The 13,245-nt window shown below is 43.1% G+C and overlaps 1 protein-coding gene across 3 annotated transcripts in view; it reads right to left on the bottom strand.

The window, feature by feature from the left end:
- The window catches only part of SLC22A3 (solute carrier family 22 member 3), a 96,537-nt gene that overhangs the window by 41,317 nt on the left and 41,975 nt on the right, over positions 1-13,245 (bottom strand). For all 3 annotated transcript variants that reach the window (XM_084776821.1, XM_084776823.1, XM_084776822.1), the window contains exons 2-3: positions 6,723-6,826; positions 542-696 (exon numbers count right to left, since the gene is read on the bottom strand). In XM_084776821.1, the coding sequence (XP_084632947.1) occupies positions 542-696; positions 6,723-6,826 (259 nt within the window). The remainder of the gene's footprint in view (positions 1-541; positions 697-6,722; positions 6,827-13,245) is intronic.

The following is a 13,245-nucleotide window of genomic DNA, read 5'->3' as shown; positions in this document are numbered from 1 at the left end:
TCGCCATCCTGACTGAACATCCACACAGACTTGGGTCATGTTAAAAATGCCACACACTTTCAGTTACTTCTCTGTTCCAGCCAGTTTCGGTTCCTCCTTGTACTCTCTCTCTCTCTCCCCTTTTCCTATCATAAAAAGAGCTTCGGGTTTCTAAAACACCCCTGTGAGGCTCTGATACAGTAGTCATGGGAGGAACTGAAAATCAAACATCTGGGACAGTAATATCAAATGACCTCTCTCGTTTCCTTGGTTACGAATCTCCAACACTTAAAGTAGGTGGCTCGTTTAGACTCGAATTAGAGCCTGGACCAACGGAACATAAGCGAGGGGCAGTGTTTCATATTCTATATCTGGTTCCCAATTTAAAACAGTGTCCCAGCCTCTGAAGCAGCCAGAATCCCACCCCAAGCCCTTGTCCTATTTGTTCTATTTGTGGAAGTGCTGCAGTTTCTAGGATACAGTGTTGGGGGGGTGCTGGGCTAGACCCTGCCCCACTCTAGTTCTCACACAGAGGAGTGGTTACAACAAAAACAAGTCTTACCAATCACGAAGCAAGTCATCCACGCCCCCTTTCCGAACACCCCTTGCAGGAAGCGGAAGATCACGAACACAGAAAAATTCGGTGCAAATGCCACCACGACCCCTGTGACGCCAACACCGAAACAGGATATTAAGTAAATGATTATCCTGCCATACCTGTATGAGAAAGAGAAGAAAGAGGATCTTAAACCTCGTTCTCAACATAATAGATAGAAATAGAACTAGAGAGGATGTAAAAAGATGCCAAGCATGCAAAAACAATCAAGCAAAAACCCCTGCGTCCTCTGTAACTTACCACTGCAGTAAGCAATACTGATAGCATTACCTACGAGGCCAGAGTGAATGGAATTCAGCTCCGAATGACATTATAAAAGTTGCAGCCCACAACATGTCTGAAGATTTCCCACTGCAATGCTGCTCCTGCATACAGTTCTGCTGGTCCCAACATTTTCTGTCATTTTTTGTGTGTGGAGTCTTAGGGAGGTGGGGAGAGAATGGAGCTGCCATGGCATGTTCCAGAAGCTTCCATTTCAATCTTGCCCCATCCAGTTACCAGTCGTGACCTTGAGCGAACTCCTAAGCTCTCTAAGACTCAGACTCGGTCTGATTCCTCACCCACCTCTCTTTTTCTAGAGCGAGCGGTAAAAAGGAGCAAATGTGGTTCTAATGTGCAAACTCATTATAAGGTTCCTAATCAATGTGTGTTGGTAGTATTTTTTTTCATGATTTATAGATTTATAGCTAAACAACTCAGACAAAGGGACAAAGTACTGCGGTGGGTTTCCCCAGTCTGGTGGGAACCGATTCCCTGTAGTTTTGACAGATGACTGGCTTATGGGAGTTCATCATCAATGACTTTTGAGAGTTTTCATTCCCTGCTATTTTCCTCACAAATATCCACAGCAATATTCTTACTTCTGCATCTTTGCATCAAGACCAGAGATGGAAGCAGCCTTAATTTACCAATATATTTTAAAAGTCAAATTTTAAAAAAAACAGTTTTTGGTTTGAGCAGAATTTAAACAGAAAACACAGACTTCTAGTGCACCCATCCTTTCACCTACACACGGCTTTTCCTATCACTGAACCCTCCCACTGAGTGATGTAGCTATAACAGTAAGTTTAAGGTGACGTATCATTACACAAGCCTGCAGTTCACACTAGGGTTTGGGGGTTTGTACTTCAGTGCCGGGGATCAAACCCAGGACCTTGCACATGCAAGGCCAGGTGCTCTGCCACCGCTACACCCCACCCCCGGCTTCACTCCTGGGTTGGACATTCTGTAGGACAATTCTTCTCTTCCATATCATAAGAAGACGCTCAGGGCCCTACTTCATTCCTAGTAGGAATGGGAAAAAAACAAAAACAAAAACCAAAAAACAAAAAACGATGGAAGACACTCAGGTCCCTACTTCACTGCTTGTAGGAATGAAAAAGTGATGCAACCCTTTATTTATTCTTTGTTGTCCTTCATCCCAGGCAACCACACACTTTCCTACTGTCTCCACAATTGGCTTTCTAGAATGTTCTATAGATGAAATTGGACAGTATTCACGATTTTCAGATTGGCTTCCTGAACTTAGCAATGTGGACTTAAGTTTCTTCTATATCTTTTCAGGCTTTCTAACCTGTTTCTTTTTACTGTGGAGTATATTCTACTGTCTGGACACATCCTAGACCATAAGTCTATTTGCTTACCACCGAACATCTTAGTTGCTCCAGATGCTGGTAATTATGCATGGATCTCCTGGAAGGTCCACATGAGAGTCTATGTGTGCCTGTGCATTTTCAGCCTTGTTAGGTAAATACCAAAACTGTAATTTCCGGTCTTATGCATTTAGTTTTGCAAGACACTGACAACTGACTCTGCTGTGCCATTGTGTGCCTCACCAGCAACAAACAGCAGTTTCTGTGGTTCTATACACTTGCTAAAAATTCATTATCCTTTATCTATTTGGTTTTAAAATTATTATGTGTATGGGTGTCTTGCCTGAGTGTATCTCTGTACCATGTGTGTGCAGTGCGTACAGAGGCCAGAGGGCATCTGAAACCCTGGAACTGGAGTTGCAGATGGTGTTAGCTGTCACGTGGGTGCTGGGGATTGAACCTGGGTCCTCTGCAGGAGCAGCCAGCGTTCTTAACTACTGAGCCATCTCTCCAACCCTTATTCTGTATTTTTGCATCTATGTTTTTGAAAGCTAATGGGGTTTTATTTTCTTCTAATATGTTCATCTGGTTTTGTCAGTAAGGTAAGGTTGACTTCACAGAAAAAAAATTAGAATGTGTTTCCTCTGCCCTTATCATCTGAAAGAAACAGAGACAACTGAGTGTAATTTATTTCCTACATGGTAGAATTTACCTGTCCCAAATCTGACCCTGGAACTTACTGTTTGAGAAGGTTATTAATTATTAACTTAATTTTATTTAATAGATACTGGCCTATTAAAATGATTCACTTCGTATGTGAGTTTGGGTGGGTTATGTCTTCAAGGAACAGGCCCACTTGAACTTGGTTGTCAATTCTTGGGCTATAGGGTCATTTACATTGTTTCTCTATTATCTTTTTAAAGACCATGGGATTTGAAGCCATTTTAAGAAACCATCGTTAATTTGAGTCCTATCTCCTTTTTTCTTAGTTGGCTTGGCTAAAAGGCTACTAGGTTTGTGGGCTTCCCAAAGAGCCATTGACTTACTCTTTTCAATTTTTCTCTTCTAATTTGTATTATTAATTTTCTTCTGTTTACTTTGGACTTGGTCATCTTTACTGTTGTCATTACTTAGTGTATAAACTCAGATCATTGGTTTTAGATGAACATATTAATGCTATAATGTGCCTTCTGCATTGCTTTTGCTGAACCCATAAAATATGATAATTTGTTTTTATCTTCACTGTGCTTAAAATACTTTGAACTTCTCTTGAGATTTCTTCCCTGTGTTACCAGAAGTACAATGCTTAATTTCCAAGAATTTTGGGGGTTTCCAGTTATAGATTTATGGTTTAATTCCTCAGAGACAAAGACCAAATGTGGTATAACTTTTTATTCCTGTAATTGTATTAAAATTATTTTATGCCCCAGAGTATGAACTTTACTAATGTCTCTCACATATTTGAGAAAAGCCTGTATTTTGCTGTTGGTGGATGAAGCAGTCCGTAGATGTCCAATATATCAAGTTGACTGATGGCATTGTTGAATTCGGTTACATCTTGGTTGTAATATTCTGTTGATGGATTTTTACATTTCAGATACAAAGTATTAGAGTCTCTAACTACAATGAGGATTTTATCTTTTTCTCCTTGTGGCTCTATCAGTTTTTGTATCCTGCATTTTGACATTTGATTGTTAGATACATGTATGTCAAAGATTATTGTGTCTTGTTGAATAATTATAGTTAACTGTGTATTCTTTGTGGAGTTTGTCCTAGATAGTATTAATATAATGACTTCTACTTTGTTTTGATTATTCTTAGTATGGTATATGTTTCTCCATTCATTTACCCATCACAGTGTGCAACTTTATATGTAAAGTGAGTTTCTTGTAGGCAACGTATTGTTGGGTCTTCTTTTGATCCATTCTAAAAATTGTTTGTTTTGAAATGGGTCTTGGACTGGGTGTAACAGAATTCTTGTCTAGAATGCATGAAACCCTACAATGGTGTTGGTAGGTGTCTGTATCTCAGCATTTAGTAGGTAGACATGGGTCAACCAGAAGTTCAATCCTTGACTAAGTAGCAGTCAAAGCTAATATGGGCTGCATGAGACTCAATATCAGGGGTAGTGGGGACCCTCGCTGAAGCTAGAATCTGCCAATTCATCTAGGCTGGCCAGCAGGTATCAATAGCCTTTTGTCCCTGTCCATACCCTCCAGCGCCAGAGTTACAAGTGTGCACCACCATGCTCAATTTTATGTGGGTGCTGAAGATTTAAGTCAAGTCCTTGTGCTTGGACAGCAAGTACTTTTCCTACTGTGCCATCTCCCTAGCCCCCATGTCTAGTTTTCTAATAAAACCATTAATGGCATTCTTCATTACACGGTGCTTGATCTTTGACATTTCTTTTTTAATTCTTGGGATCAACATTTCCATCTTTGTATTGTTCGGTTTTTTCCTCTGCATTTTATCCATTAAATTTTTTTTTCTGGTTTGACAGTCCTGACATCCTCCCCATGCCCATGTCTGGCTCTGATATGTGCTGTCCATGTTCAAGGTGCGGGTTTGTCTGTTGGCATTTTACGTTTCGCTTTGCTGTGCTTTTTAGTATGCCTTATGGTTCTTTTTCTATGGTTCTGTGATTAAATCTTATTGTTTCTTTAGCCTGTGGATACTGACATCACAGATGCTCCTCTGGCTTTTTCTTTCTCACTTTAACTGGGTCATGGTGGTTAGAATTAAATTAGATGGTGATTAGAATGGACGAGGTTCGTCTGTTTCACTCCTCCCACATGGAAGGCCAGTTAATGCAGGCTTAAGATGGGCTATTTCTCATCCCTCAGGCCTGACATTGATAAACATTCAGAATAATTTCTAGGAGAGAGAGAGAGAGAGAGAGAGAGAGAGAGAGAGAGAGAGAGAGAGAGAGTACACGTACATGCATACATGCATGTTTTGGTAGCAGGCCTTATTATGAACAGAAGCATGGAGGGATATCTCCTAATAATCACCATGAGAACCTGGTAGACTTACAATAGGTTAAAAAAAAATCACAGACATGAGGGCTGGAGAGATGGCTCAGCAGTGAAGAGCACTTGCTGTCCTCCTAGAGGACCCACACCAGGCCTCACAACTATCTGTAACTCCACTCCCAGGGAATCTGATGACTAAAGTCCCTTTGGTTCTTTTCTTTTTGCCTCTAGCTCCTTACCCCACCCTCTCCCTCCTCCCCCCTCCTCTTCCCTTTCCGATACAACTAACCCTGACCCTTAGCCATCTCCTAGGGTTTTTCACTCTCAGAGTTGTTCACACGCTAAGCCCCCGACACTCCAGCAATTGGGGTCTGGTTTTGATGACCCAGCAACCTCTGCCCCAGCAAGTGTCAGTTCCTTGTATCTGCCTCGCTCTCCAGCCTGGGGAGCAGCAGCTTTCCTTGTGAGCTATATCTGGGAAGATTGCTGACTTTTCAGCTTGCTCAGCCTCATACACGGTTAGGCCTGAGTGGCAACACTAAGATCATCACTTGGAAGTCCCGATCCAGATTCTTAAACCCACTGTCAGCACCCACCACTCTTTCTTGTCACAGGTGTATGACTATTAAAATACCTCTCTCCTTTCCTTAAGGAATACAAATCACAGACACACAGAGGAAGGGAAGACACCGAAAGGTGGTCAGTGCTGAGGAGAGACAGGGTTACTTACAGCTCCCTCTCTCAAGCCTGGCTCATTCATTCCAAGGGACTAAGTTAGCAACAAGGGAAGACCCTCAGCTCCTGACTAGGGCTTGGGTCCTCTCCTATGTGAAGTTACTTTAGGGGACATGTTCATTGATCATGCAGGATAGCGTACATAAGAAGCAAAACCTAATTTTATTTTATTTTATTTTTTGCAAAACTTAATTTTAAAAAATAAAGTTGAAGTAAAAAATAGCTGGTATGCCTGCAATCCCAGCACTCAGGCAGGGGGATTGCAAGTTTGAGTCTCTCGTAATAAAAAAAAAAAAGAAAAGAAAAGAAAAAAACTAGAAAGTGAAGCCAACATAAATAAAAACTGGGGAAATGCAATCCAGTTCCAAACTGGAGCCATTTAGGAAATAAATGAAATATGCATGAAAATTCCCTAATAATTCTAGAAAAACTTCTTTTCAGGGTTTTGATACAATTTGTAGAATAAAATACAAGAATTTTTTTAAACAAGTGAAAATGTGGAGTAGCTGACCTCATGAGTAAATTAACCAAACCCCCTAACCGCTGGACTGTTTTGAGCACCCTAGATCTGCCTCTCACCTGCCACCTGAGCCATGATGTCACCATGATGTCACTGCCCTGAGGTCCATGTTTTCACTGGGATGCTCTCAGACCCACAAGAGCACCTTTCCCACCAAAGAGAAGAAGTTTGAGGAGAAGAGAATTAGTCAAACCAGACAAGTGTGAATGTCATGGGCGGTGGAATAAAACATTGAATGAAAGCATTTTCTTCCCCGCACAGAGGTGGCGCGCTCCTGTAAACTAACTGGTTATCTTAGCCACACTTACCTGTCTGCTGCATAGCCCAAGGTGAATGCCCCAGCCAGGAAGCCAAGGTTTAGGATGGCTTGGGTGAGATCCAACATCCAGGCGTTGACACAGACAAGGTCAAACTGGGGAAACAAAGGAACAGACATGGAGGAACCTGGGTAGGTTCATCTTCAAAACACTTCCTCTCTAATACAGGTCAACCATCATCACAAGAGTTTAGCTTATATATTTAAAAAAAGGAATTCCCAAAATTTGTGGACAAATGGATTGAGCTAGAAATGATCATAATGAGTGAGTTAAGCCAGAAGCAGAAAGACTCAAATGGTATATACTCACTTATATCTGCATACTAGCCCAAGGGGCATGTCCCATGAAAGCCTTCACTTACCAGGCAACTGGGACAGAGGGGAGGACATCCCATTGAGACTCTGGATGAGAGAAACACGGGAGAATAGCAAAGTAGAAGGATCCAGAGGGTCCTAGAAACCTACAAGTAGAACATTATGATAGGCAGATTTGGGCCCAGGGGTCCTGCTCAAACTAAGGCACCAGCCAAGGACAATACAGGCGGTAAACTTTAAACCCCTACCCAGATCTAGCCAATGGTCAGAACAGTCTCCACAATTGAGTGGAGAGTGGGAGATGACTTTCTGACGTACTCTGGTACCCCACATTTGACCATGTCCCCTGGAGGGGGAGACCTGGTGGCACTCAGAGGAAGGACAGCAGGTTACCAAGAAGAGACTTGATATCCTATGAGCATATACAGGGGGAGGTAATCTCCCTCAGGAACAGTCATAGGGGAGGGGAATAAGGGGAAAATGAGAGGGAGGGAAGAATGGGAGGATACAAGGGATGGGATAACCATTGAGATGTAACAAGAATAAATTAATTAAAAAATATGCAAAAAAACAACAAAAAAAAACAAAATAGGTCTTCATGTTCTGCCAGGTAATTACTCTCAACATAATATTTTTATCAAGTTTCTTAAGATAAACTTATAAATTTTATATTAGACACATTATACATACATGCTGGGATAAATGTTTACTCAAACATGAGTTATGAAATTTATTCATATGATTTCAAATACCTGTAATTTCTTGCTTGTACTGACTAAATAAATACACTAAATTATCCACCTTAAAAAAAAAGAGTTTAGCTTATACATGCCGCACACAAAGTTAGGGAACGTATCACATGAGTGTGTGTGTGTGTGTGTGTGTGTGTGTGTGTGTGTGTGTGTGCACGCCACACACATAGATCTGTGCATATTTTTCTTTGTCAGTTTAAATAAATGCAAAGGATCTAATTTCTAGTATACCATGAATACTGACATTTAAAGTAATGTTGTTAGGTCAGTCTATTATGTGTGTCTCTGGCCTGTCAATGCTATGGTGACCCGCCTGCCAGTCATCCAGATTTATACTTCTACTTGAGATTGATATTTAATTTTTAAAATCTTTCTGTGACAAATAACCCTGATATGTTAAAGGATTTCATCATTAATTCAAGTCCTCGAAGGCACGGTTCTAATTTTATAATCATGTGTACTATTATCTGGGATTATGGCTCACTAGAGTTAGACATGTAGCAAGCACATCTAGAGAAATGCACAGAGAAACTCAGGAAGCAAACAGATTGGGACCAGAAAAGGCAGCATTTTGCCTTAGAAAAGAAGCAAGCAGTATCAATTATAAAAACCCACACAGTAGGATTTACTTCAAACTGCTGAGCTTTAAACAGCCAGGTTAAGGAGAGTAGGGGACAGGCACCTGGCACCTGGCAAGGGCGACCCTCTTAACAAGATTCAGTCTTCCTTTACACTGTACGAATTGAAATGCCCCAAATTGCCTTGGAACCCACATAATTTCTAGGTTATAAAACTGGTTCTCTTTTTTACTCCTCTTAACTGCAATGATCAGAAAGAATTTTTAATCCTGGTTTTATATAGGATTAATTGAAAACAGACGCCTATTAACACTTTCTAAAATGCTGGGAGAGCTGTCTGGGCCAGACAGTGCCTGCTTGCCTGTGATTTCAGCAGGCCAGCGGCCAGAGAAGGATGTTGCGTTTCTCAGGCCCCTTTACTAGTGTGGAGCTCCGTGGGTGTGGGTGCGAATGGGCTGGTGTGAATGAGAGCAAAGGACTCTGCTCCTGCTCCCACTCTGGCTGTGGCAATGCTGACCGGCTGCCAGTGGCTGGCAGTGTCGCTCAGAGCTTGCAGCCCTGACCTAGCCACATGTAGGCAGAGGGATCGGACCCCACTGATTGAGGTGGGCAGTGCACCTTGAATCTGGGCCACACCGTCTGCTCGCCGCCTCTATAGAGGGCATGGAAGGAGGAAGCACTTGCTCTCGCCTACTTGCCCTCACTCTCACTGGCAAGTCTGTCTCTCTACTGGCATTAGAGACTACTTCTACTGAAGACCAGCTCAGACATCTATCCTCATAGATTGGACAATTTCCGGTTTCCTGAACTTTGCATCAGGAGACTGCCATTGTTGGATTAGCAGGACCACAGCATGTAAGCCTCTGTAACAAATCAGGGACCCATCATAGCTATCTATGGCCATGAGCCTCTAGATCAACCAATAGAGCTCTTCTGAAGGGCAACTAATTTTAGCCTTCCTTTCTATGAACTGCTTTTATTCTTATATTTAAAACATGTATGTATGTGTGTATGTGTGCACACATGCGTGTGTGTATGTGTGTATGTGTGGTGTGTCAGGGGTATATGTACACACACTGGAGGCACATACGTGCCATAGCACCCAGGTGGAGATCAGAGGACAAGTTCGTGGAGTCATTTCTCTCATTTGATCTTTGGTCCCAGGCCTCAAACCAGGCCACTGGTCTTGCACACTATGCGCCTCTACCCGCTGAGCCATCTCGACAGCTGAACCTACCCAGTTTTATAAATTATAACCTACCGGTGCCCACACTGGGGGCTGAGGTTCTCTCTCTCCCTTCAGGAACCTATCACACTGTCCCTGGTAGGTGAACTCACCTACTCGTGGGAACTGAAGGATGCTCCTATCAGGACCTCACCATACTACCTATGATGGCTCTCCCTTCCAATCCTCTCCTACCTCAGAATCTGGTCATTCATGGCTGCCTGTGGTTAGGATACAGTCTTTCCTAATGAGGCCAATTTGAAGGGCAACCTCATGCTGCCTCATTTCTACAAAGCTGGCTTCCAATATGGGGAATGGTTGCGGCTCAGATGCTCATTGTGTCTGCGCCCTGTGAGGGAGCACACTTCAGCACACAGGGGTGGCCATGCCAAGCTTCTGAGTCCTCTCTGCATCCACTTCACGCTGCTGCAGTAAGTAGGTGGGGTACATTTACTATGTTTAAAGAAAGGTCAGCAGACAGTGGTACCTGGGGGCTGCATAGGCTAAGGCCTCTTCCCCTCCCCCCCCCCAAACAAAGCACGAGGTGCATTTGACAGTTCCTCAGAAGACCTAAGCCCAACACTGATCAGCAGGTCGTCTCAGGTCACCAAATCTACTGCCGTCTTCATCAGAGACACAGACGTGTACATCTTTCTCTTAAAACAACCTATATAGGGCAAGACAGCCACATCCAGTTTTTATTTTCCAAACTGTACATATCAGAAACATTTAAATATTGTAAATACTCATAAATCCATGTGTGGCTGCCTTGTTACTCATTAATCCTCAAAGCCACTTTGCACAGAGTGACTCTGCTTGGCACGGGCAGAAAGTTAATCTGATAAGACTCTCAGGCAGCGCCTTCGTGGACGGCTGGAAGGATTACCCGTTCTTTGTTCAGCAGAAAGCACGGGCCACTCCAGGGAGAGTCGCTTTGAGTTTAGCAATACAATGTTGGGGTAAGTTATTAGTATTTGTGCAAGTCACAAATCTCTAAATTTTCTAAAAACCTAAAGCACAACAAGTTCCCTGGTATAGAAAGGTCAAAGGTGAGAAGGAAGCTTAAAACCAACATAAGTATTCAGAAGGCCTTGCTTGCTCCCCAAACCATGGGGGATGGGCCTTGACCATCAGCTGGACTTTCCATGGAGGTCTAACCACATTTCTTGACCAAAGTCTCATGTCAGAGACAGGGTGGGTAGAGGACGTTAGTCATGAGCCACGAGAAACAGCCCATTCATCAGCTGCGTTTGAAGGGGCAAGGGGAGGTCTCTGAGGTCAAGCCATACTAAGATCATCTTAGTCTTTAGATGTGATTGCTTTGGAGGCTGGTCTCCTGGGTGGTGATGGAACCTTTCAGAGCTGTGTCTGCTGGGAGATGGTTGGATTATCAGGGCCACAGCTTGGGGGAGGCATTAGCCACAGTTCCCTCAGGAGTGGGTTGCTGTAAAAGGAGATAAGCTAACCTCTGGCTTCCTCTTTTGCCATTTGGTACAGAAACACACACACACACACACACACACACACACACACACACACACACACACACACACACCCCTTTGTGATGCTGTCTACCATGAGGTCTTTGGCAGAAGCCAAACAGATGAGGCCACCTGATCTGGGACTTTCCATCTCTAAATCTCTGCGCTACATAGACCACCTCTTTTCATTATAAGCACCAAGTTCCAGGAATTTTGTTCTAGTAACAACGAAGAATGAAAACAAGTTATAAAGGGAACCATTCCTAATCAGCTCTGAGCCTGAAGGCAAGAGGAACCAAACTCTTAACCATCTCAAACATCAATGGCCACTTCAGCTTAATTGTCAGGTATGGTGTGCACCTGCTATGTCTGGCACAGACCAAAGCAATCACTCATCAATTTCCACAGTCAAGCTCCAGTCTGAATCAACAGGGGAGCACCAAACAGAGCCCTGCAATGATGAAAATATAATAATAATAACAACAACAACAACAACAATAATAAACAATTTGTGTTGGAACTCCAATTCTTACAGTCAATAATAAACACATCTTTAAAAAGATCTGTTGGAACTTTTTGAAAATCGTCATTTAACAATAGCAAGTTAATGCTGTCCTTATATAAGATATGAGCCATTATGACAAGCTGCAGATATAAAAATGAGTCACAGGTATTTCTAGCTAACTTGAAGTTGGCGACCTTGGCTTAATGTATTAAGCAGCCGAGGCTGGGGAGGAACACCGCTAATGTTCAAGTCTGCCTTCTGTCTTTGTGAGCAGCTTGTTACACAGTTTGAAAGCCAAGATCAATGTCTGTAAAGCAAAAATACACCAGTTGAGATCTAAACGGAGTAACAAAATGTGAGAGATTCAGAGAAAGAAATGACTGGTTGGATCAGGAGTCGGGCTTGTGCCAAGCTGGATTTAGATGAAAATAAAACAGCAATGAAGGCCGCTTGAGGCAGGAGAGGTGCAGGCAGCAAGGTAGGCATTTCCAGGGAGGGTTTGTGCACACCCAGGGCTGTGCAGACCACTGCTGAGCCCTGAGTGCCCTTGCCCTACTTGCTGCTGGAAGGGCCTGTGGTGACTGGCCCAAATGAGTGATAAAACCCAGGGCCACCTTGAAGGAGAGAGAATCATAGAACCTGTCGTCTCCAAAGCCCTGTCCGAAGCTTGTCATAGGCATGGTTAATGAAATATAAAATAATATAAATAAAAATACACTTGAAATGGCATGGAAAGATGTCTTGAATGCATGGCTTTATGTCTGAATTTGTGACACTGGGAGAAGTCTAAGTATATTAGCCTTATCTGACGACATGCATGGCCTGTGACAGAGCCTGTGCCCCACCCCCCATCACGGAAGACATATTGCTCATCCTTCTTTATTCCTTAGCAGTGAAACCCTGTATTTACTCATCTTGACGTGTTCATAATTTCTCTAAATATCAGGCTGCAAAGATGAAAGATGAAAGGCTACTGGTTCCTACAGGGGCTCAGGACAGGGAAGTGGTGGTTCTTGGGTCAGGTGACCTGGGGGGCTTGTCTCTGTCCTCTCTTCCAGCTTGGCATCCTAAGTTCTGTGGACCCTTTGTGGCCCATCATGTGCTGAGGAGATGAGACATACAGAGGATTTAGTCCAACACCTGAGGCATGAGAATCACCCAATTAATGATGCTAATTACATCCTGATCAGGGACACATGATGCTGTAATAAATAACATAATTGATGGCTTCACAAAGTAGATTTTGGCACTGGGTGTGCCCTAGGTTACTTGGATTAACAGGAAGATGCATGAGTCCCACCACAGACCAGATAAATCAGAGTCTAGTCCAATATGTAGCAGATGTGAGAAAGCTACCAACTTCTGAAGGTGACAATGGAGGACAAGTGACTGGAACGTATTTTACTGCACTGACAGTGTCTGCCCTCAAATTTCAAGTCAGCTAGAGTCTCAGAATCCAGCCTTCTCTGGGAACCATCTGCAGATGCTATCTAATTATGAGGAAGCAGCACTAGGCCACGGCAGGCCCTACTCCAGGCACAGTTGTCTTCATAAACAATAATAACAGTGTGTGTGTGTGTGTGTGTGTGTGTGTGTGTGTGTGTGTGTGTATCTGCCAGCCAATAAGAGTCAAGGACTGAGAAAACACAAAGGATCCAG

This window comes from Acomys minous, assembly GCF_964271855.1.
Source record: "Acomys minous genome assembly, chromosome: 3".
Classification (NCBI taxonomy): domain Eukaryota; kingdom Metazoa; phylum Chordata; class Mammalia; order Rodentia; family Muridae; genus Acomys; species Acomys minous.
The sequence above is the reverse complement of the archived record's forward strand: the minus strand, read 5'-3'. Positions and strand labels throughout refer to the sequence as shown.